We start from the raw sequence: 25,971 nt of genomic DNA on the forward strand, positions 1-25,971 counted from the left end.
ATCCTACTAAGTGGAGTGTCTCTGATTTACGTACAGAATCATGCGAAATGCTACTAGAACAGGTTGAGCTGTTCCACCAGTGGTCTGAAGCAGTCGGCAAATAACCAGCGTTTTCAAGTGCAACTTTACGAACAATGGTTTTGGTAAACAGTTTGGAGATTAAACACTGCTCCTACGGAGGTTCCAATGATGAAGTGAGCCTTAAGATGCTTTTGGGAAACTGGGCCCTGGTCTGGAGCATATGTCAAACCCCAGTCCTGGAGCGTTGAGTGTATGCAGGTTTTCACTTTTCCTGCTGCTTGATTGGTCAATTAAGGTCATTCATTAGTTAGAGGGGAGTTCCTATGTCTAGGTCTTAATTAGACACAAATTGAAAGGAAATTACCAAAAACCAGCAGACAAACAGCCCTTCAGGAATTGAGACACCCCTGGCCTCTAGCAAGATGGCCAAGGGGCAGCTCCACTCTCACTACTCTTTGCCCTCGTTGTGGAGGTGTAAGACAGAGTAAGAACAGAATACACTATTACCACTTTTATTTGCAAATAAAAATCATTGTTGTACAAGACTGAATTTTGTCTGTGAATGTCAAGGTTCAAAGGGCAAAGTCAGTCCATGAAGTTGGACAAGATAGGGGCAAACAAAATGTAACATATTATAATGTCCATAAACATTGTGTGTAAAGTTTATCCAGCACAGGTTTAAAACTGTCCAAAAGAGTAAGAAAATCGTCTTCACTGAAGGAGTGGGCATTAGATGCCTGTGGATTTACAATCAGTTGTTCCATTATTGTCAAAAGACTTGAGTGATTTTTTGTCTAAGTCTGGAGGGAAAGATACTGATTTCCACCATGTCAGGGGTAGAGAATGTTGACAAGACAACCAGTTGAACTTCGTTTCTAACACATAGATGTCCATTATAAAAAAGCAGAAGTCCTTATATGATTTTAAATACCCTTGTCGCTGTAGCTGTTCAGTGGGTTACCAAACGATAGTTGTCATTTGTCATTTTCACAGATTGCCTGTCTCCTAAAATGACTATGCCAACAAATTACATTCACTTTCATAGAGAATAATATTCCTCTCCACGGTTGCAGTGCACAACACACACGTCTCCACTTTCCGGTTGAGTTCACGTCCCATAATGCCATTCAGATGGTCTTCCCTAACAAGAAGTCAGCGTACTCCTTTCTGCGTAGTACGCGGTGCATTTTGAACGTGTTGGGCGAGGTGTTGGAGAAGGCCATCATTTGTTTACGCAGTTCCTTGAATGCACCCTCTGCCACCATCTGCACTCTCATTGGTCCGATGCTGCCTTTGAACCGGAACGACTTGTAGACAGCCGAGTCCTCCTGGACACACTGGTCCAACTGGTGAACAGGTGCAGGTGGGGTGTGTGTATATTTTTGTTTGTATGTGTGTGCGAGCAAGCGAGAGGGTATTTTAGAGTGTGTGAAAGAGAGGGAGTTAGAGATTGAGAAAGAGAAGAGGGGCAAAATAGAAGATATTTCAGGAGCAATATATTATTTTCCATCGTAAGCACACAACCGAAACAAGTTATGGAATACGTTCTCCAGGAATTGGCATAAAACAGAAAGAAATGTACGCGAACTCATGTTGACAGGTACTGAAATGAAACAAGTGAAACTGAACACAAAATGTTTCCCTACCTTGTAGCGTTGCTCCTCTGTCAGGTTCCTCACCCCCTTTAGCTCCACAAACACTTGATAGTGAGGATCAGAACCTCCACAAGACTCTCCTGCAACAGATACATGATGATCAACCACTGCACAAATCAAGCTGGAGCCAACATACAATATGCCATATCTTCAATGGTCTAATCCCCCTATGAGTGAACATCCAATCATATGCTTCCAGTAAAACTTCACCCCAGCATCACTCTGGGGTGAAGTTTCCCCTAGGTACAGATCTAGGATCAGAATTCCCTCCCCCAATCCTAACTTTAACCATTAGAGGGGGGAAAAGCAATACTGACCTAAGATCAGTGTCTAGGAACAACTTCACCCTACACCAATTGGCACTACTACAAAAGCAAGTAGAGAACCGTCTTACCCATTATGGCGCTCTCTGCGCAGCAGTAGTCAACTAGCTGAGCCCCGGGCCACTGGCTGATGGCTCGCTTCAGAGCCCCCAGAAACATCACCTCAGACACCTTCTCCCCCCGCACGCTCAGCATCTGACCCCGCCTACACACACAGGTCATGCACATAAACGAACACACACAACAACACACACGAGTACTTTAGAACAGTCCCACACACAGGCACAAAAAACCATCCCCTCAGCATCTATCCCCATCAGAACACAGGTATTCTCACCAACCCAAGTACGTACAGATGAGGTACACACCGGATGCAGTACTGTACCTGTATTGAAATTCGACAACTGGACACTGATTGTGGAAGCCAACCACTTTTACTATATCTCCCATACGATATCTATGAGACAAAAGAGATATCCCTGTCAAATCACATATCAGTCAACACAAATGCAGTGCTTGGAAAACAACAGGAGGAGCTTCAGTTAAAGGGATAGTTCACTCAAATTACAAAATGTTATATTTGTTTCCCTACCTTGTAAACAGTCTATGGACAAGGACAGAGTGGAATCCACACGTTGTTTTTTTACACTTAGCCACTGCCATGTTTTAGTATTTTTCAAACCAAAAACCAATGGAAGTCAATGTACCGAATAATGACAAGTTTTAAAGGTCTCTGAAAGGGATTGTGACTTTGCTCAGTAACTTGGTTTGAAGTTACATTAAAGTCTGATTCTTCATAAAACGTAATGATTTTCCCAACCAAAAACCAATGGAAGTCAAAATACCTGATATTAGCATGTTTTAAAGTACAATGATGTTTTACCTGAAGAGTCCGGATGCGTTGGTGACGACCAGCTCATAGCTGTGTCCCTCCTGCACTTCCTCCATGAGAAGTGTGTGTTTCTCAGGCGCCTCCTGGTCCAAACTGGCCTCTGGGAGGAACTCACAGAACATGGAGCGAGGACACAGCAAGTACCTCCTCCGCTCCTCCTCAGGCCACAGGTTCACCCCAATCAGACCTGCATGGGCACAGGAATGTTAACACAGAGACGTAGCGTAAGAGTGCAGGAACACAGAGACATATAAAAGAGACACAGATACACACATGTAGTAACATCTAAATTATGTTCAGTACTTGACTTGGTGCTCACGGGAGCCGAGCACTGGCACCTCAGATTCACTACTGCTTGAGCCCCTGCACCTCTTTAGCCGATTAGCTCAAAAGTATTGTGGAATTCCTGCAACTAAATATATTATTTTATCCATTTAACAAGGCAAGTCAGTTAAGAACAAATTCTTATTTACAATGCCGGCCTACCAAAAGGCCTCGTGCGGGGACGGGTTCTGAGATAAAAAAAAAATAGAAATAAAATATATATGACAAAACACAAATCACTACAACAGAGACAACACTACATAAAGAGAGACTTAAGACAACAACACAGCAGGGCAGCAACACAACATAAAAAACAACATGGTAGCAATACAACACATGGTACAAACATTATTGGGCACAGTCAACAGCACAAAGGTCAAGAAGGTAGAGACAACAATACATCATACAAAGCAGCCACAACTGTCAGTAAGAGTGTCCGTGATCGAGTCTTCGAATGAAGAGATTGAGATAAAACTGTCCAGTTTGAGTGTTTGTTGCAGCTCGTTCCAGTCGCTAGCTGCAGCGGACTGAAAAGAGGAGCGACTCAGGGATATGTGTGCTTTTGGAATGTGACTGGCTGAACGGGTGTTGTATGTGGCGGATGAGGGCTGCAGTAGATATCTCAGATAGGGGGGAGTGAGGCCCAGGTAGGGGGGAGTGAGAGGGTTTTATAAATAAGCATAAAATCAAATTGAATTTTATTTGTCACATACACATGGTTAGCAGATGTTAATGCGAGTGTAGCAAAATGCTTGTGCTTCTAGTTCTGATAGGTATTACTGCACTAACAAGTAATCTAACAATTCCCCAACAACTACCTAATACACACAAATCTAGAAGGGTGAATGAGAATATGTACATGTAAGTATATGGATGAGCAATGGCCAAGCGGCATAGGCAAGGTGCAGTAGATGGTATAAAATACAGTATATGCATGTGATATGAGTCATGTAAGATATGTAAAATTATTAAAGTGCCTTTTTTTATAGTGCATTGTATAAAGTGACTCGTGATCAATTTATTAAAACTGGCCAGTGATTGGGTCTCAATGTAGGCAGCAGGCGCTCAGAGTTAGTGATTGCTGTTTAGCAGTCTGATGGCCTTGAGATAGAAGCTTTTTCAGTCTCTCGGTCCCAGCTTTGATGCACCTGTACTGACCTCACCTTCTGGATGGTAGCGGTGTGAACAGGCAGTGGCTCGGGTGGTTGATGTCCTTGATTATCTTTATGGCCTTCCTGTGACATTGTGTGCTGTAGGTGTCATGGAGGGCAGGTAGTTTGCCCCTGGTGATGCATTGTGCAGACCACCACCCTCTGGAGAGCCTTGTGGTTGATGGCGGTGCAGTTGCCGTACCAGGCTGTGATACAGCCCGACAGGATGCTCTCGATTGTGCATCTGTGAAAGTTTGTCAGGGTTTTGGATGACAAACTTTCTTCACCACACTGTCTGTGTGAGTGGACCATTTCAGTTTGTTGTCTGCGATGTGCATGCTGAGGAACTTTCCACCTTCTCCACTGCTGTCCCTTCGATGTGGATAGGGGAGTGCTCCCTCTGCTTTTTCCTGAAGTCCACGATCCCACCTCTGTTTTGTTGAGGTTGAGCGAGAGGTTGTTTTCCTGACAACACACTCCGAGTGCCCTCACCTCCTCCCTGTAGGCTGTCTCGTCATTGTTGGTAATCAAGCCCACGACTGTTGTGTTGTCTGCAAACTTGATGATTGAGGTGGAGGCGTGCATGGCCACACAGTCGTGGGTGAACAGGGAGTACAGGGGGGCTGAGCACACACCCTTGAGGGGCCCCAGTGTTGAGGATCAGCGAAGTGGAGATGTTTCCTACGTTCACCAACTAGGTCGGCCCGTCAGGAAGTCCAGGATCCAATTGTACACGGCGGGTTGAGACCCAGGGCCTCCAGCTTGTTGATGAGCTTGGAGGGTACTATGGTGTTGAATGCTGAGCTGTAGTCAATGAACAGCATTCTTACATAGGTATTCCTTATGTCCAGATGGGATAGGGCAGTGTGCAGTGTGATGGCAATTGCGTCGTCTGTGGACGTGTTGGGGCGTTGTGCAAACTGAAGTGGGTCTAGGATGGCCGGAAAGGTGGAGGTGATAAGATTCTTAACTAGCCTCTCAAAGCACTTCATGATGACAGAAGTGACTGCTACGGGGCGGTAGTCATTTAGTTCAGTTATCTTTGACTTCTTGGGTACAGGAACAATGGTAGCCATCTTGGAGCATGTGGGGACAACAGACTGGGATAGGGAGCAATTGAATATGTCTGTAAACACACCAGCCAGCTGGTCTGCGCATGCTTTGAGGATGCAGCTAGTCTGGGCAAGCAGCCCGGGGGGGGGGCAGTACTTGTTAGCGGGCCGCGACGGTGGCACTGGCTTTAGTTTGTCTGGAAGCGTGATGTCGGTGTCCGTGACGTGGCTGGATTTCTTTATGTAGTCCATGATTTCCTGTAGACCCTGCCACATATGTCTCGAGCCTGAGTCATTGAATTTGCGACTCCACCTTGTCCCTGTACTGGCATTTCACTTGTTTGATTGCCTTGCGGAGGGAATAGCTATATTGAGACATATTCCCAGACCTCTTTCCATGGTTAAATGTGGTGGACCGCACTTTCAGTTTTGCGCGAATGCCGCCATCCATCCAAGGTTTCTGGTTAGGGTAGGTTTAAACAGTCACAACATCTCCAATGCACTTTATAAAACGCACTCACCGAGTCAGCGTATAAGTTAATGTTATTCTCTGAGGCTGACCGGAACATATTCCAGTCCACGTGATCAAAACAATCTTGAAGCGTGGCTTCCAATTGGTCAGACCAGTGTTGAATGGTTCTTGTCACTGATAGATCCTGTTTGAGTTTCTGCCTATAAGACAGAAAGAGCAAAATGGCGTCATGATCGAATGTGTAAAAGGGATGGCGAGGGAGGGCTTTGTATGCATCGCGGAAGTTAGAGTAGCAGTGGTCGAGGGTATTACGCATGCATGTAGCGCAATCAATATGCTGGTAGAATTTAGGTAGACTTGTTCTCAAATTTGCTTCGTTAAAATCCCCAGCTACAATAAATGCATCCTCAGGATGTATGGTTTCCAGTTTGCATATAGTCCAGTGAAGTTCCTTAATGGCCGTCTTGGTGTCCGCTTGAGGGGTATGTACACAGCTGTGGCTATAACTGACGAGAATTCTCTTGGTAGATAAAATGGCTGGCACTTGATTTTAAGGAATTCTAGATCAGGTGAGCAGAAGGACTTTGAGTTCCTGTATGTTGTTATGATTACACCATGAGCCGTTAATCATAAAGCATATACCCCCACCCTTCCTTTTCCCAGAGAGGTGTTTATCTCTGTCAGTGCGATGCATGGAGAAGCCCGGTAGCTGAACCGATTCTAACAACATATCCCGAGAGCCATGTTTTCGTGAAACAGAGAATGTTACAATCTCTGATGTCTCTGGAAGGCAACCCATGCTCAAATTTCATCTACCTTGTTGTCAAGAGACTGGACATTGGATATATACTCGGGAGCGGTGTGCGATGTGTATGTCTATGGAGCCTGGCCAGGTGGCTGCTTTGTTTGCGGCATCATTGTTTTGGATCGCCTACTGGACTTCGCTCCATTGTCCTGGGTGGTGGTCCGAACAGAGGAACCGCTTTGGGAAAATCGTATTCTTGGTCGTAATGTTGGTAAATTGACGTTGCTCTTATATCCAATAGATCTTCCCATCTGTATGTAATAAGACTTACGATTTCCTGGGGTAACTATGTAAGAAGAAATACATAAAAAAAAAAAATACTGCATAGTTTTTTAAGAACTCGAAGCGAGGCAACCATCTCTGTCGGCACCATGCTGGTAATCAACCAGTCTTGCGACGGGTATACAGAGGTGACCAGTTTACAGAGGAGTATAGAGTGCAGTGATGTGTCCTATAAGGAGCAAATCTAATGGCCGAATGGTAAAGAACATCTATCTGCTCGAGAGCACCCTTACCTGCCAATCTATAAATTATGTCTCCGTAATTTAGCATGGGTAGGATGGTCATCTGAATTAGGGTTAGTTTGGCAGCTGGGCTGAAAGAGTCTAGATTTAACTTTAGCCTGCAGCTTTGATATGTGCTCAGAGAAGGAGTGTACCGTCTAGCCATACTCCCATGTACTTGTATGAGATGACTACCTCAAGCTCTAAACCCTCAGAGATAGTACTCACACCTGTGGGGAGAGGGGCATTCTTCTTACCAAACCACGTGACCTTTGTTTTGGAGTTGTTCAAAACAAGGTTAAGGGTAGAGAAAGCTTGTTGGACACTAAGAAAGTTTTGTTGTAGAGCAATTTAACACAAAATCCGGGGAGGGGCCAGCTGAGTTTATTAAGACTGTATCATCTGCATATAAATGGATGGCAGAGCTTCCTACGGCCTGAGATATGTTGTTGATGTAAATTGAGAAGAGCGTGGTGCCTAGGATCGAGCCTTGGGGTACTCACTTGGTGACAGGCAGTGGCCGAGATAGCAGATTATCTGACTTTATACACTGCACTTTTTGAGAGAGGTAGTTAGCAAACCAGGCGGAAAACCCCTCAGAGACACCAATACTCCTTAGCTGGCCCACAAGAACAGAATGGTCTACCGATATCAAAAGCTTTGGCCACGTCAATAAAAATAGCAGCACAATATTGCTTAGAATCATGGGTAATGGTGACATCATTGATTACCTTTAAGGTTGCAGTGAAACATCCATAACCTGAGTGGAAACCAGATTGCATACACAAGAGAATACTATAAAACAGTACCGGCATCCAAAATGAGTACCGGCACCTATTTTAGTCTAAATCAAGCACTGATTATCTTGCGGTCTTTGCTATAATTTTGGCTTCAACCAACTACCACACTCGCATGAATACACATGCACATGGAAGAGGCAGACACACAGACAGGGCCACTGTTACATTGTCATTCTCAATAGATGAAGCCTGTATACTCTTGATGTCACAAGGTGATGAGTCTCCTGTGCACTCACCCTCGGTGGCGGCGTAGAAGGGTGAGTAGAAGGGAATCCCCTGGCAGTAGCGCTCCCGCAGCATCTCCCCATAGATCTGATTAGATCCAGAGTCCACAGCCAGCACCAGGTTGAGCTGGGGCCAGAGGCGCCGCACGATGCCCACAAAGCCCTGCTGGAAGTGGGTCCGGAGCTGGGTGGCGCGCTCCGGGTCTGGCTTCATCTGGCCCTCCAGGCTGGCCCTCACCGCTGGCTCCAGGGTCAGAGCAGGGCTGACTCGACCCAGCTTGATGTCCTCCACCAGCTCCTGCCAACGCTCCTGGGGGAGGGGGGCGGACAGAAGATGGCATTATCAAATATAAATAATTACACAGTAATAAGAGTGCTGCAATGGAGGGTTATCCTATGTGCTCTTTACATAAGAGTATAACTATACAGTATTTACACAATACAGTAAACCAGCTTTCCCAATCCTGGTATGTGTGTTCATCTCTAGCTACAGTACCTGGAGGGCACTGAAGGCATAAAAGACAGTGGAGGCGAAGTTGGACTCCAGGGTGCCCACGCTGGGGTCTTTGAGGGCAAAGAGGAGGTGCAGGTAGAGGGTGTCTCTCTCACTGGGCACCTGGAAGGAAGGTTGGCACCATAATTACAGTAATATAGAAGTGTGTTCAAGTTCAAAAAGACACAATGATAACTTTTGTTTCCCTGTTAATCGTAGTAGCATATTTACACTTTACAATTTGAAAAACATGTTCAGTGACAACAGCATTCTGTTTCTTCCCCCGTTATGCCCTTGAGCAAGGCACGGACCTCTTGTTTATTAGAAATGAAACGGAAGAAAACGGAAAATACACACAACATGAACTCCGATAACGAAAGAGTTTCCCTTTCCATTGCAAAACGTTTTGCTGCAGCGTGCCCTTATGAACACAACCCTGGTGCCAACCCTACCTGGAAGGCGGGTGCGGGTGTGGTGTATAGGTTGAGCATGTGGCGGGATGAAGCCGGGGTGGAGGAGTTAGGCCCAATGGGGATGCCTGCCTCAGACTGGCGAAAGGTGGGCGAGTAGAAGAGCTTGGTGGTGCGCTGGAGGCTGTCGCTGGCCGGGAACGCACGCCGCATGGCATCCAGACACACAGCCACGCCCTGGGGTGGAGGAACACACACACACACACACACAGTGAGAGTGTCAAGAACACACAAACATAGTCATGACCAAAATAAAATGGTCATCCTCTCTTCCTATAAGCACAGTATTTACAATTGGATAGGTGAATGCTTTGATTTCACCACTAGATATGCCAACAAGTAATGGTACCTAAGGAAAATTGTCATTGGGGCTAATAGGGAGCATTTCCACTGACTGACCTGTAGGAAGAACTCTGTGTTGGTGTCCTTGGTGCTCAGCAGCATGGCGCTGGCCCCAGATGTACCCGATGTCATGGCTAAGATAAGGGGTTTCTCAGCTATGAGGACCTTCTCTTCTCCAGCCGCCACTCTCGTCACCAGCTCACGATAGTGCTCATACGTCGTCACCGGGTGACGTGTACGAAAGGCCTCACAGTCTGAGGACACAGAACATTGTCTGAATTGTACACTGAACAAAAAATATAAAAAAGCAACAATTTAAAAGATTTTACAGTTCAGTTAGTTCATATAAGGAAATCAGTAAATGTAAATAAATTCATTAGGCGCTAATCTATGGATTTCACGACTGGGAATACATTTATGCCGCGCATTATCATGAAACATGAGGTGATGGCACCAGAATGGGCTTCAGGATTTCGTCGCAGTATCTCGGTGCATTCAAATTGCCATCGATAAAATGCAATTGGTGTTCGTCGTCCGTACCGTACGCCTGACCATACTATAACCCCGTGTTATGTTCGAGACCACTTCAATCGAGACCGATTCAAGACCAAGACTGGAGCAAGCCGAATGACCGATGTCATTCTTCTGTGAGCTGCTCCATCCCAAAACCAGTTGAGCGCTGCACACGCTTGCTGCCTGCAGATGATATTCTGCTGAAACTAGGCTGTGTGTGCGGTGCCCATGTGAATATATTTCACGTGCTTTACGACTGTGTAGGGTACTTTGTGCATGATTTCTCTATTGTACTACATAATTGATAAGTCATATACATCCACTACACTACTTTGATACGCATCAGTAGGGATTAAGAAGTGAGTATAAGCAATGCCCACTGGGGGAAAAAAAATGGCCACTACACCACTGGCCCTTTGTGTTTTATAAAAAGAGAAGATAATACACAACACACAGGACGAGAGTTCAATAGAGTACTAAAGGTCAAGAGGACTAAAAGTCAATAGAGTACTAATGATCCATGGAAATAGTGTTTTTTCTGTAATGGGGGTTAATGTTCAATGGGTCAGAGACATGGGAGGAGTTTCACTCAGGGACTCATAGCTACATTGCAAGTTCTCATTCGTCCAAATTGTTTATACATTGAGCCTGAAATAGGATACTTGTTATTTGGCCATAGGCCCAGTTGTATTGCAAGGAATTGTAATTGATCAACCACAGGCTAGGGCTGGGTTATAAAACTACATCCCGTGCCTTAGTTCTGTGGAGAGAATCACTAAGGACAGGGGAGAATGAACATCTACCTCTCAGCATAACATCTATGATTTGTCCTCTTTGAATAAACCTATTTTCTTCCCCCTGATTTGCTTTGGGGTCTGTGTTATTGAAGAGTAACAACTGCTAACAATATTAATGTTTCAAGAAAGGAGTTTATATATTTGGCCTGGCGAATCGGTTTTATGCGCTGACTGAATGGAAGCTGAGAATTATACGTTTTTTTAAACTCTAGATGTTCTGGGCAAGAAACTATGAGTCCTCACTGTCCGCGAAAGATAAGAGTACAAATGTATCCAACACAGAGACAAGACCAAGACTCCCAATATGACACCCAATACCGCTTGGTCTCGAGTAATACAACACAAAAAAAAGCCATATCTCAGACTGGCCAATAAAAATAAAATATTAAGATGGGAAGAAGAACACAGACACAGACAGAGATATGGCTTTTTCTTTGCAACTCTACCTAGAAGGCCAGCATCCCAGAGTTGTATCTTCACTGTTGATGTTGAGACTGGTGTTTTGCGGTTACTATTTAATGAAACTTCCAGTTGAGGACTTGTGAGGCATCTGTTTCTCAAACTAGACACTAATGTACTTGTCCTATTGCTCAGTTGTGCACCGGGGCCTCCCACTCTTTCTATTCTGGTTAGGGCCAGTTTGCGCTGTTCTGTGAAGGGAGTAGTACAGTGTTGTACGAGATATTCAGTTTTTTGGCAACTTCTCGCATGGAATAGCCTTCATTTCTCAGAACAAGGATAGACTGACACGTTTCAGAAGAAGGTTATTTGTTTCTGGCCATTTTGAGCCTGTAATTGAATCCACAAATGCTGATGCTCCAGATACTCAACTAGGTCTAAAGAAAGCCAGTTGTATTGCTTCTTTAATCAAGACAACAGTTTTCAGCTGTGCTAACATAATTGCAAAAGGGTTTTCTAATGATCAATTAGCCTTTTAAAATTATAAACTTGGATTGGCTAACACAATGTGCCATTGGAACACAGGAGTGATGGTTGCTGATTATGGGCCTCTGTACGCCTATGTAGATATTCCATAAAAAATCTGCTGTTTCCAGCTACAATAGTCATTTACAACATTAACAATGTGTATACTGTATTTCCGATCAATTTGAGGTTATTTTAAAAAATGGACAGAAAAAAATTGCATTTCTTTCAAAAACAAGGACATTTCTAAGTGACCCCAAACTTAAACGGTTGTGTACCTTTAATGCCTATTGATGAAGGTATCTTCCATATCAACGAGAATTAATAATAAAAGGTTAAATTACTACACACCTTTAGCAGTCTTTGCCTTTAGGGTTAGCTCCATGTTGCAGCACGTGTTTATGGAAGACAAAGGGAAGACCGAGCCGACCACTTATGCTAATTAACTATCTAGCATTACCATCTAGCATGCTCCGAACACCTGTGTGTAACAGAAGGAGGCCGCCCAAAATATATTGTAACTGAAAAATACTGTCACTTGAAAGCGGGTTAAAACAGTCTACACTAAGAGTATGTTTTGCATTTGTGAAATTATTTCATTTTGATGTGATATAAAAGGGGCTTTATTTCTAGAATCGTATAGCAATCGAGAATCCATTAACGTTTAGATGGAGTATTTGAATGGCTCTGGCAGCCAAAAGAAGTCTACCTCTGGAAAAACAAATGCCTTTGCAGGCTGTACGATTTTAGCCTACTTATGCCGCGATTTTGCCTTCCCCGACCAAATTTACACGTCGTAGACAAATTCTTAGGTTGTAAACAATTGTCAGACGTCTTGGCTCGTTCACTGTGATATGGTCGAAGTCTGCAAATTAAGTACCGGTACATGCGGTCGTAGGCTCCGACAAAGTGTCAGAACCTTTATTCCTTTGTTGTGTAATGGTGTTGGTGTTGCGAGTCGATCCGAGAAGGGTGAAATTGCGGCTTGCAATTCAGGGCACTCCTGCATGTGGGCATTCTTGCAGGAACCTCTCTTTATACTTCGATTGGTCGATTTTTATGCTAGGACAGGAAGAAGCCATTGCCACTCCAGTAGAGTAGGTGGTGTTAATCCACAATAACGATAGGGGCCAGCTGCTGATGAATTCCACAGAAGAATGGGCGGGGCGACAATGGTAGCTAGCTAGCCATACACCGGTAGACAGTGTCCTTCGCCTCCGCCTCTCAGGCACTGTTTTCTGTTAACGACAGCGAGGGCAGGTGTTCGGCATGCGGGAGCAAAGGAACATGTGTGCTAGCTTAGCCAGCTAGTACGGTACACAGCAGGTGGAAGGTGGGGGCTAGGGCGAAAACTGTGCCTGACAGGCAGGGGCTAGGGCCACACCATTTGTTAAACCTTTATTTAACTAGGCAAGTCAGTTAAGAACACATTCTTATTTTCAATGACGGCCTAGGAACGGTGGGTTAACTGCCTTGTTCAGGGACAGAATGACAGATTATCACCTTGTCAGCTCCGGGGACCCAATCTTGCAACCTTACAGTTAACTAGTCCAACGCTCTAACCACCTGCCTCTCATTGCACTCCACGAGTAGCCTGCCTGTTACGCGAATGCAGTACAAGCCAAGGTAAGTTGCTAGCTAGAATTAAACTTATCTTATAAAAATCAATCAATCATAATGACTAGTTATAACTACACATGGTTGATGATATTACTAGTTTATCTAGCGTGTCCTGAGTTGCATATAATCGATGCAACGCTGGGGGATGATTTAACAAAAGCGCATTTGCGAAAAAAGCACAATAGTTGGACGACTGTACCTAACCATAAACACCAATGCCTTTCTTAAAATCAATACACAGAAGTATATATTTTTAAACCTGCATATTTAGCTAAAATAAATCCAGGTTAGCAGGCAATATTAACCAGGTGAAATTGTGTCACTTCTCTTGTGTTCATTGCACGCAGAGTCAGGGTATATGCAACGGTTTGGGCAGCCTGGCTCATTGCGAACTAATTTACCAGAATTTTACGTAATTATGACATAACATTGAAGGTTGTGCAATGTAACAAGAATATTTAGACTTAGGGATGCCACCCGTTAGATAAAATACCGAACGGTTCCGTATTTGACTAAAAGAATAAACGGTTTGTTTTCGAAATGATAGTTTCGACCATATTAATGCAGTTTGGTCTCCTACCCCGGGTGTTGTGGCCCCTAGCAGTGTATGAGGTTCCAATCACAACAGTGGAGAAGATGGAAATAGGAGTCACAAGCTACTTAAAGAAGTGGCTCGGAGTCCCACGATGCCTTACCACTATAGGCCTCTATGGAGATGGTGTCCTCAAGCTGCCCTTCACCAGTCTAACAGAGGAATTCAAGTGTGCAAAAACCAGGCTCCAGATGACACTGAATGAATCTCGAGACCCAGTGGTGAGCAACAACACGCTGATCTTGGCAACTGGGCGCAAATGGAGGCCAGGAAAAGCAGTCCAGGAGGCAACAGCAGCCCTCAGACATGCTGTCATTGTGGGTCATGTTCAGCAAGGGAGAGGAGGCCTTGGGCTAACTAGCCATGCTGCTTGGAGTATGGCCACTGCACCAGAGCGGCAGAAGATGGCAGTGCAGGAAGTACGCCATCAGGAGGAGGCTGCAAGGTGGGCCAAGGCAGTCTCTCTTGCCAAACAGGGACAGTGGACTCGATGGGACAGTGTGGAGAAGAGGAAGATCAGCTGGAAGGATCTGTGGGCCATGGAAGCGAGGCGGTTGAGCTTTTCCATCAGAGCAACATATGACATCCTTCCAACACCAGTTAATCTTCACCAATGGTATGGTGAAGATCCGGACTGTGCCCTCTGTTCCATGCCAGCCAACCTCAGGCACATTCTCACAGGGTGTAAAACAAGCTTCACACAGGGACGCTACACTTGGCGTCACAACCAAGTCCTTAAAAACCTTGCGTCCGCCCTGGAGGACAAGCGAGCTGCCATCCCCCTACCACCCCCAGCAGCATCACACCCCTTACGGATGAAAAATTGGTGGCCATCCAGGCAAATTTGAGTCTTTTTGCGCCTGACAACGAGCTATCCTCAACAAGGTAGGAAAGTAACTGTGAAGATGAGGCCTCAGAGTCTGATGTTCAAAAATTGGACATTGAGGAAGTCAAGGGAGAAGACATGGAAGCCTGAGAGGAAGACAACCAAAGCTTTAGTTTCTAGACATCATTTCACAGATGTATGTTGAAAACGTTATTGGGAGATGCGATGGATAATGGGGGATCATTCAATATTCCCGTTCTTTTGTTGTTCAGTGAAATCATCCCATGTGAAGAGTCACCTCATTTAATTAAAGTTCAATTTGTAACTAAATGTTTTTATTTCTATTGGAAGGATTTAATCATTTCCAATTATGTCTACTTATGATAAGGTAAAATGTTTCTGTCTCCATATGAAATGGTAAATATATCCAATGCAAAAAACATCTACATTTAAATGGTATTAATATTCATTTGCATTTATTTCCAATAATTCCCACGGAAGATTTCCAACTCTGAGTATTTCCCAAAATGTGCAAGCCTACCGGTCACCCCCACCTCCCGCTAGCACAGCAGGCGGGAGGCTGGTGCAACACTGTGTGCTAACTAGCTTGATAGTTAGCTAGCTAACAAACAGAGTCAATCCCGCCACCTGCCTGCTGTGAACTGGAGTCCTCTTTAGGACTAGCTGACAAAGCTAATACACAGTGACGTTTGCTACAAGCCTGCCAAACACCTTCTCTCGCCGTTGTTAACAGAACTGCGGGAAAACAGTGCCGACAGACGGGGTATATTTTTAAATTAGGGCAAAGCAGGAGGCTGGGATGCTCCCGTACAGTAGGTGGCGTTAATGCACAATAATGTAACGTTGGATGCCACAGATGAACATCATTGAAGAAGGGGCTGTGGCAGCTAGCTAGCCATACACCGATGGACAGTATCCGTTGCCCCACCCCTTCATCTGAGGGGCTCATCCGCAGCTGGCAACCAACGTTGTGCATTAACGCCACCTACTGTACTTGAGCGCCCCTGTCTCACGCCTGTCCCAAGTTAAAAATGGACCATTTAGAAGTATAAAAGAGGGCAGATGCAGGAATGCCCAGAATTGCGGTGCAAATGTACCCTTTTCTGAGCTGCTGGCACATGCACAAATCAAATACACTGCTTCAGTTGACGTAGCCTATATCGGCTGACCAGTCTCGCAAACCAATCGCAGAATGTGACTGCAGAACTGACACAAATCATACTACCTGGCCAGGTTGGTTGCTAGTACGATTTGCGTCAGTTCTGCCGTCAACCAACCTGGCCAGATGGCAGAACTGACGCAAATCGTACTATCTGGTAACATCAAGACGTAATCGTAAAAGACTGAATCCGATTTACTGTCTGAAAAGGCTTTAGTAATGTTAGGCTCATCTAAACTACTTTTAAAAGACTAAATTCTTGGGTTAGCCTACATCATACACTTTATTGCAATTTGAGGAAACGTGATGTGAGTTATCGCAAGCATGTCATCAGAACGTAGAGGCAGTCAATCACTTAGCAAAAAGTTACATCACTGGCACAATGACCTTACATCACAAGCTTTTGCTGAGGTCGAATATGCTGAGAGCAGAACGTGCACGGTCATTGGTGGTATATTGTGCAAGTGAACAAACGTGCATTATTATACAAGTGTCTTATAATAACGTGGAATGATTACCTTTGATTGAGCTAAAATCATACTGCTTTCCATAACATGTGTCAGCGTTCTTGCGCAGGCGCTTTAGAAGAGTTTCCTCTTGAACTTGACGTATATTCAGCGTATCGGCTTCCAGTTTCCCTCTTTGCCGCTTACCCAGCCAACCCACAACCTTCACGGCAAAATACTGGCTTAGCAGACTGCTCAAAGTCCGGTTCTCTCCTTTCACTTTCGAGCTTATGTCCTTCCAAAGCAGCGCCATTCCACCCAGAGACAGGACTCCAAGCACACTGGGCAAAGGACGCAGCATCCCGAGTAGCTCTGTTACACAAGGTGGAAAGCACAGAATCGGTCACGCGAGAGCGCTGTTGGTCTACACACATCCATAACAACCAGTCGATAAACATGATCAATCTACATACATCAGAAATAGCAATAGGCTGTTCGTATTCCATTAAGTTGTTTTTGAACATAAACTAAGAAGTTATTTTCCCACCAAGAACGGGAAGTTTAATGAACAAATCTTTAAAATGGGCTATTAACCATGGAAGCGCACATACATCACCGCTAGGCTATCAGTTCAGTAGTCAAAGCAATGGTTCACTTCAAATATTCATAATGTAGCTTACCAAGACTTTGTCCAGTGGCTATAATAATGGAGAGAATTGTAATGACTAATGCACAACGAATACATTTCGAGCGCCCTAATATAGCCATCGAACTGATCAACTCATAAATAATTTCAAAATAAGATAAAAAAGGTTTTCGTTCACGTTAAAGCTGTCAATTTGTTAACTTTAACGAAAAGCATTGTCCAGTCCGTTAACTAAGTTTAAAACATGAGGATTCTTCACTTTGCAAGATGTTTTAAAGCAAGAATTTCACTTCCTTGTTTCGACCGGTCACCAAAGATGTTATATTATATAGACAAGATGGTCGAGTGGCCACTAACAATGGATATACATTTCGTCAAAGATAGAAGGGAGGCGAGATCAGATGGGACCATTCTAGCAAAGATATCTAAACGATCTGTGATTCTAGCCAATGAGAGGGCAGATACGCATGTCATGCACAACTGCAATATAGTCGTTTTTTTAAGTTGCCGAAATGCCACGGTCGTCCACGTATATCAGTGCATTCGTAACAACCTAACATTTACGACACTTAAATTAGATAAAATAAGCCTCACATAGCAAATTAGTAATGACATTTTTTGTTGACCTCCATAAAAAAAATCCTCACTTCATGCCCCTCTCGCTTCGCCTCTTCCTCTCTGCTGATTCTTCTTCTTCTTCTTTGAAGTTTATTGGCAGACTACAACATATAAACTGTTTTGCCGCCACCTACTGTACTGGGTAGTGAACGAAAAAATAAAACAATCCATTGCTGGTAAAAGGCGGAGAAAACCTCATGCAAATACAAACATAGACACATCCCACTCCTTCAGTCACAGTCCAATCCAATCTACATCTGAACGGCAGCAAATGTCTCTCCACTTACTCTGTCTTACTACTTATGGCTGCTTTTCAACCAGTGCTTGCAGTGTTCTTGTTGGTTGGATTCTAAGTAGCAAGAACATGGCTGTTTGAAGGTTAAATGACGAGACAAAGGCACCTGGAGAGACATCGGACCCCAAGCCCAGCAGTCACAGCAGGAACTTCTGGGTTCCTGACATTCACCTCCTCCGTCGTGTCAGCAGGAAACCTGGCCTCAGGGATTTGAGATGTAAACTTGACCCCCCCCATTTAGTATGATATGTTACGTTATATTACATTACAACTGGATTAGTGGTCGTACGATATCATAGGAATTGGAGGTAGAGGTCTTTTCGTATCCCAAAATTGAGATCCGAATGTAACGGATGTGAAATAGCTAGCTAGTTAGCGGTGGTGCGCGCTAAATAGCGTTTCGATCGGTGACGTCACTTGCTCTGAGACCTTCAAGTAGTGGTAAAATTCCCATCCGAGACTGACAGCAACCAGTAATTTCACCCCAAAATCAATACCGATCCGATTTAGATCTGAGGTATACCAGATCCCAGTGGCAATTTTAGCATGTAAATCTTGGTGGGGCAATCAACATATATATATTTTTTACATGCATGCCTGCATTAATTGCACTATAATAGTGCCCACAAACTGTTAGGGCCTACATAAAGCTGTGCCAATAGCAGAGCTTTCCTTTCAGCACCATGGGGTGAATCCTTACCACTTCTACACCTGGCTATCAGCGGAGCTTAGTATGGCAGCAAAACAGTTAATTCAGCCACATTTCCTGCTTTTTTTAAAACCATAGCTGACATGGCTGACTTGCTTCAACAAATGTGGTTACTCCTGACTCCTTGTGGATAAGAACTTCTGTCTCTTCAATAATAACGAACACCAAAATTAGTTTGGACTTTTGAACCATACACAAACATTATTACATTTATGTTCAGTAAATTCATAATGTTTATTCTTATATCATTAACACTTAGCGCTAAGTAAAAGCAAGTATAAGCAAATGAGCTGTGACGAGATAGGCCTATTCGTTCAGCACTTTCAAAATGGACACCGACAGAAATTCAGATAGATGTAGTTTGGATAAATTCAGCAAGATGTTGAGGCCTTAACTTTACTCTTCTTTAATTAAGTCACCACAGAGAGAGCGAGAGAAAGAGTAAGAGAGAGAGAGACTCGGTTAGCCTACCATTTGAAGTATTTTATTAGGCCTATGTGGTCTAAAAAGGAAGGAAAATACAATCATGAGGATCCACTTTTATGTACAATATACCAAGGCACAGATAGTACAAACACAACAACCCTTGCAATATCAACTGAAATTACATGGGTTTATTACTGAACTTTAAAAAAATATATATATATTTGAACGGGAATAGACTGTCAATGGCAAACATGGTTCCCGACTCAACAACATTATATAGTATCTCCTCCTTGTCAAGAAAAGCACATGAGCTAATTATAGTACACAAAGTAAGCAAAACAATAAATAAATTCCAACATTGCCTAAAATGATGAATAAGATACTAATAAGATAGACCTATATAAGCAATTGAGCAATATAATAATATAACAATTGAGATGTACAAGCATAAGGGAACGATGAGCAGATAAGAGGCAATCCGTAATTGCGATGAAGACATTAACGAGCAAGCTAAGATGGACATGGTCAATATAACTATTTGTTCAGCACTTTTAAAATTTAATGACATAATTCAGAACATGGGCCGTTCTTACAGTATTCTCCCTGTAAACCAAGTCAGAACCTTAGGATAAAAAATGGGGCATGTAAGCAGACACAGAAAGCTCTTACAATATTCGATGATGACATTTCTCTAAAACAGGCTATAGGCTAAATGTGCACCACCAAGTCAGAACAGTAGGCTAAGTTCTGGGGATCAAATTATTAGGGTGAGGCACATGGGCTTCTAACAGTTTACTACATAACATACACTTTGTATAACTTTCTTAGCTACAGTATACATATCTCCCTGGCATATTACATAATTTATGCAGCAGCATACAATACATTTTTGGACTCACCGTTGTTGTGCTGTCCTCCCTTGAACAGGAAGATGGCGCGGTGGTCCGTCTTGTGGGCAAATGTTGTCATCAAAATCTGGCATTCTCTGGATTTATAGTGCTTTCTAGACAACTGGGAACTCGGAAAAAAACAAGGTTGAATCATGATGTCAGTGATCTTCAGGTTGGAGCTCTAGAAAGACGCACAAGTTCCCGACTTTTCAAAACCTATTTTCCCAGTCGGAGCTCGTATTTTCAGTCGGAGTTCCCAATTGTCTTGAACTCACTGAATTCCTAGATTTCCCAGTTTCTGAGTTTCCTGTTTTTTGAATGCAGCAGAAGTCATGCTGGATTAACAGCTTGGGCAATGTATTTAAACTTTTCTGGCCTATGGTGTTGGTGCTGAATGTTTATCCTTTTAAGCTTGGAAAATATACTTTTTCAGACAGATATTTTAAATCCTTAAACCCAGACTTGGACCACACACCCTCTCCACCGAATAGCAGGCACAGGGAAGCAAAATAGTGATTGCTTTGCAACACTTGCAGTTAGGCACTCATTCCTTCCAAACCACTTATTGTTGAATTTGCGATTTCTCGACTTGTTGTGTAATGTTTATGTCCAATTGCCGATGAGCAGCAGTAGGTTTTTTCTATAATTTATCTTCATATGACAAGGAATAAAAAGGATTTGCCAGTAGATTGTAGATGTGATTCATGATGATAACTGCTTGTCTAGCTTGCCTGAAAACAGGTTTAACAGGTGGGGCTCAAAACAGGTGCCTTGAAGGTGAACGGCAAGGTGAAGGTGAACTGCAAGGCGAAGGTGAACGGCAAGGCATTGGAGCAACGAACCGCCCTTGCTGTCCTTGCCTGGACGGCTACCCTCTCCACTGGGATTCTCTGCCTCTGACCCTATTACGGGTGCTGAGTCACTGGCTTACTAGTGCTCTTCCATGCCGTCCCTAGGAGGGGTGCACAGTGCCACAGTGTCCCACGACCCACCCATCTCAGGCTGCAGTATCTATGCTGCAATAGTCTATGTGCCGGGAGTCTAGGGTCAGTCTGTTATATCTGGTGTAATTCTCCTGTCTTATCTGGTGTCCTTTGTGAATTTAAGTATTCTCCCTCTAATTCTCTCTCTCCCCTCCCCTCCTGGAGGACCTGCGTCCTAGGATCATGCTTCAGAACAACCTGGGCTGACGACTCCTGGCTGTCCCCAGTCCACCTGGTCGTGCTGCTGCTCCAGTTTCAACTGTTCTGCCTGTGGCTAGGGAATCCTGAACTGTTCACCAGACGTGCTTGCTACCTTGTTCCGGACCTGCTGTTATCGACTCTCTCTTTCTACCACACCTGCTGTCTCAACCGCTGAATGCTTGGCTATGAAAAGCCAACTGACATTTACTCCTGAGTTACTGACCTGTTGCACCCTCTACAATCACTGATTATTATTTGAACCTGGTGGTCATCTCTGAACGTTTGAACATCTTGAAGAACAATCTGGCCTTAAATGACCACGTACTCTTATAATCTCCACCCGGCACAGCCAGAAGAGGACTGGTTCCCCATCAGAGCCTGGTTCATCTCTAGGTTTCTTCCTCGGTTCCAGCCTTTCTGGGAGTTTTTCCTAGGCACCGTGCTTCTACATCTACATTGCTTGCCGTTTGGCGTTTTAGGCTGGGTTTCTGTATAGCACTTTGTGACATCTGCTGATGTAAAAAGGGCTTCATAAAAACATTTGATTGATTTTTACTTAATATGGTACTGTAACTGATCGACCCTGTATATAGTATGCTTGATTACATTCTCCTGTTCTTATCTCTCCAGCAAATTCATGCGCATTCATTATTTAATTGTGTTAGTTGTTTAGGCCTACCCTTTTTGTTCAGGTTTATTTTTATATATATATTTTGCCTGAGTAAACATAGAAGTTGCCTACCTGACCTGTGCACAAATGTAAGCCTATAGGCCTAAAAGTTCACATTTGGTGATGATAAAAGCAACATGTAGTGTTGGTTCCATTTTTCATGAGCTGAAATAAAAAATCCCAGAAATTATCCACACACACAAAAAGCTTATTTCTCTCAAATGTTGTACACACATTTGTTTAAATCCCTGTTAGTGAGCATTTCTCCTTTGTCAAGATAATTCATCCACCTGACAGGTGTGGCATATCAAGAAGCTGATAAAAAAAAAACATGATTACACAGGTGTACCCTGTGCTGGGGACAATAGAAGACCACTTTAAAATGTGCGGTTGTGTCACACAACACGATGACAAGTTTTAAAGGAGTGTGCGATTGGGATGCTGACTGAAGGAATGTCAACCAGAGCTGTTGCCATAGAAATGGTTCATTTCTCTACCATAAGCCGCCTCCGTCATTTTAGAGAATTTGGCAGTACGTCCAACTGGCCTCACAACCACAGACCACGTGTAACCACGCTAGCCCAGGACCTCCACATCCGGCTTTTCACCTGCGGGATCATCTGAGACCAGCCACCCAGACTGCTGATGAAACAGAGGAGTATTCCTATCTGTAATAAAATCCTTTTGTGGGGGAAAAAATAAATAATTCTGATTGGCTGGGCCTGGCTTCCCAGTGGGTGTGCTTGGCTCCCAAGAGGGTGGGCCTGTGAGTTCATATGCATGATACATTGCAAATGCATAAAACATACATTTGGGGTATGGTGGCCATTGCCTCAACTTACTCTAATGGCAAACTTTGGGCTATATTTGCCCACACAACTACAAGGATACACTTTTATGCTAGGTGTAGGATATAGTCACGTCGTAGCTTATAGACACCAACTGATGTATAAAACAATCTTCTTTGGTTTAGATACAAGCGTCATGAAACCTACAGTGGGGCAGAAAAGTATTTAGTCAGCCACCAATTGTGCAAGTTCTCCCACTTAAAAAGATGAGGCCTGTAATTTTCATCATAGGTACACTACAACTATGACAGACAAAATGAGAAAGAAAAAAATCCAGAAAATCACATTGTAGGATTTTTAATGAATTTATTTGCAAATTATGGTGGAAAATAAGTATTTAGTCACCTACCAACAAAAATAAGATTTCTGGCTCTCACAGACCTGTAACTTCTTCTTTAAGAGGCTCCTCTGTCCTCTACTTGTTACATGTATTAATGGCACCTGTTTAAACTTGTTATCAGTATAAAAGACACCTGTCCACAACCTCAAACAGTCACACTCCAAACTCCACTATGGCCAAGACCAAAGAGCTGTCAAAGGACACCAGAAACAAAATTGTAGACCTGCACCAGGCTGGGAAGACGGAATCTACTTAAACTAAATCTTTATTTACTTATTAATAAGGGAGCAGGTCAATACAACACACACATATAAAGTTAATCGATTGAGTGCTCTACGATAATGATGGCTGGTCGACGAATCACCCTCAGATGTTTCTTTGAGAGCCCCAAGACTAAAGTACAAAGGTCTTTTATAGCCAAGATACACTCCTTTCAGTCAACATGATGAACAAATGTATGGAATGGGTCACAAGGTTAAGATTTGTATGAAAGATACTTATAACTCAGAGAAGACAGTATCTGCTGTACAAACAGTTCTCTTAGAGACCAAGGTCTAGCCCTGGGGTAATCTCTCCCTAGTACCCTATAGAAAACAAAAATGACTGCATTCCAGAGTATGAGTTATCACCCAAAGACATCGTAAATCTCACAGAGGCCCATCCTCAGTAGAACACACACAGAGGAGCGCTCTAACAACCCCTTATTCTGTTGCATAAAACCACCATTTGATACAATAAAAGTACTCCAATCTTGCAATTTTGCTCTCACAACAAACACATGACATAAATACATACACAATGTAGTTTACAGAACAGTGCCCCGCAGGCCTGCTCAGTTCAGAATCATAGTTGCACTTGCACTTATGAAAAGGGTTATACAAGTTGATCTGGTTGATTTGCATCGTGCCTTATAGCTGATTCAACTCCATGATTTACAAAAGTTGAGCGGCGACTAGAGCTCCATTTTTATAGAAAAAAAAAGAGACCGATTTCAGCACCCAAAGAATAGCCTGCAATTACACACAACACTGTTCTGTGTAATTAATGGCTATTCTTTGGGTGCTGAAATAAGTTTGATAACTTAATGTAACCGAGATCCAGTCTTTGTTGAGTTTAGTTAGCTGCGTCCCTTATTTTAAAAATTATTACATTCACACACAAAATTGTCACTCAAACTTGATTTTAAATTATTTATAAAACTTTTATTTCCAGCTCCCCCCGCCCAACTTCAATGCAGGGCCCAGAATTCTTCCTGGTCTTGTTACATGGGGAAAACTCAGGGCACTATACTATATTTTTAAGCAAAACACAGGAAGATAAAAACACAGGACAGTTTAAAATCCATTTCACAAAGCAGGATCAATGTTCATCAACTGAACTTGAAGGTATATCTTGTTTGTGGAGTATTCAAAATTTATGTGCTTGAGTTTTTCATTTTATACTGTATACAGTTTATTCCATGCACCTGGAAATACTCTATGGCCCGGTTTCCCAGAAACAGATTAAGCATAGACTTAAAAATAATGCTTCTCCATTGAAAGCATTTAATCTCCGGTTGCACAAATATTTTCTCTTCAAAAAGGTATGGTATAACGGCAATGATTTTCAAGAACCCATAGTGAAATTTACCTTAACAAGAAAAGTTATTAGCCTTCTGATTTCTTGGTTCTGCTTTGTGTAATACAACCCAGATATTCAAGACTAAAACCCACACAGTTAAGAAATACAGGTGAATTACAAATAAAAAGGACAATTTGTACAGTACTTTCCCATATACGTCTGGACTTGAACAAGAAAAAAAACAAATGCTGAGAAAATAGACTTAAGCAAAGCAACAAAACAAATGGTGTCGTGAGTGGAAAAGCTCATATCCACTTTGCCCATTTGACATTTGTTAGTTAACTTTAATTCACATACAAATTTGCATGCCACATATTGGTAGTAAAATAGCATTATGGTGGTAAAATAGCACAAGAAAATAGCTAGCTCTGAATACATGCAGTAAATTTAGACAGGTAGGCACTATTTAATTTCTTCCTAAGGTGTGGTCACCTCGAATTCTCTGGGATGAACCCTACATCAAAGTATCTTTTCCTGAGACAAGCAACATAATTCACTACTATGATCAATGGGGAGGGTAATAAGGGGTTAAACCTGGGCTACGTTCAGTAGGCAAACGTGGTACGTCACAGACAGAAATGTCAGAGTTCACGTGATTAATTATTATAACCTGGGTGGTTCGAGCCCTGAATGCTGATAGCAGACAGCCGTGGTATATTAGACCGTATACCACGGGTATGGAAAAACATTTTTTAGTTCTCTAATCACATTGGTAACCCGTTTATAAAAGCAATAAGGCACCTCAGGGGTTTGTGGTATATGGCCAATATGCCAAGGCTAAGGGCTGTATCCAGGCACTCTGCATTGCGTCGTACACAAGAATAGCACTTAGCTGTGGTATATTGGCAATACACCCCCGGGCCTTATTACGTAATTCTACCATGTCAGAGGCTTGGGTGTTCTTCATAACATAGTGGTTTGCAAAAGTATTCACCCCCTTGGCATTTTTCATATTTTTTGCCTTAGAACCTGGAATTAAAACAGATTTTTGGGCAGTTTGTATCATTTGATTTCCACAACATGCCTACCACCTTAAAAATGCAAAATGTGTTTTTATTGTGAAACAAACAAGAAATAAGAAAAAGACGACAACTATTCACCCCCCAGTCAAGAGCCACCTTTTGTAGCAACTACAGCTGGAAGTCTCTTCTGGTATGTCTCAATAAGCTTGGCACATGTAGCCACTGGGATTTTTGCCCAATTTTCTACGCAAAACTGCTTCAGCTCCTTCAAGTTTGATGGGTTCCGCTGGTGTACAGCAATCATTAAGTCATACCACAGATTCCCAATTGGATTGATG

General features: G+C 43.2%; 1 protein-coding gene across 3 annotated transcripts; it reads right to left on the minus strand.

Annotated features, from left to right (window-relative positions):
* Window positions 1–519: 519 nt before the first annotated feature.
* Window positions 520–17,826, minus strand: ghdc (GH3 domain containing). Of its 3 annotated transcripts, none has more exons than XM_035746351.2 (11): window positions 17,719–17,826; window positions 16,498–16,797; window positions 9,585–9,781; window positions 9,168–9,362; window positions 8,719–8,838; window positions 8,235–8,532; window positions 2,883–3,078; window positions 2,385–2,456; window positions 2,071–2,204; window positions 1,668–1,756; window positions 520–1,367 (listed from the first exon to the last, which is right to left on the minus strand). In XM_035746351.2, the coding sequence occupies exons 2-11, from the start codon at window positions 16,784–16,786 to the stop codon at window positions 1,149–1,151; spliced, it is 1,809 nt and encodes a 602-aa protein (XP_035602244.1). In that variant the 5' UTR covers window positions 16,787–16,797; window positions 17,719–17,826; the 3' UTR covers window positions 520–1,148. The 3 variants fall into 3 exon arrangements, with proteins under 3 accessions (XP_035602244.1, XP_035602238.1, XP_035602229.1); XM_035746345.2 differs by having other exon boundaries at window positions 17,685–17,813; XM_035746336.2 differs by lacking the exon at window positions 17,719–17,826 and adding an exon at window positions 17,106–17,453.
* Between the last annotated feature and the right edge of the window lie 8,145 nt (window positions 17,827–25,971).

The sequence above is a fragment of the Oncorhynchus keta genome, chromosome 3 (genome assembly GCF_023373465.1).
Source record: "Oncorhynchus keta strain PuntledgeMale-10-30-2019 chromosome 3, Oket_V2, whole genome shotgun sequence".
NCBI lineage: Eukaryota > Metazoa > Chordata > Actinopteri > Salmoniformes > Salmonidae > Oncorhynchus > Oncorhynchus keta.

What these genes read in the sequence shown, in the direction of transcription:
- ghdc (XM_035746336.2), bottom strand. Translation starts at nt 17,193, where the DNA reads ATGGCTATATTAGGGCGCTCGAAATGTATTCGTTGTGCATTAGTCATT. An exon ending in TGATTTTAGCTCAATCAAAG is followed by an intron (nt 9,782 to 16,497) that starts GTAATCATTCCA and finishes CTGTGTCCTCAG; the next exon opens with ACTGTGAGGCCTTTCGTACA. An exon ending in ACACAGAGTTCTTCCTACAG is followed by an intron (nt 9,363 to 9,584) that starts GTCAGTCAGTGG and finishes CCTCCACCCCAG; the next exon opens with GGCGTGGCTGTGTGTCTGGA.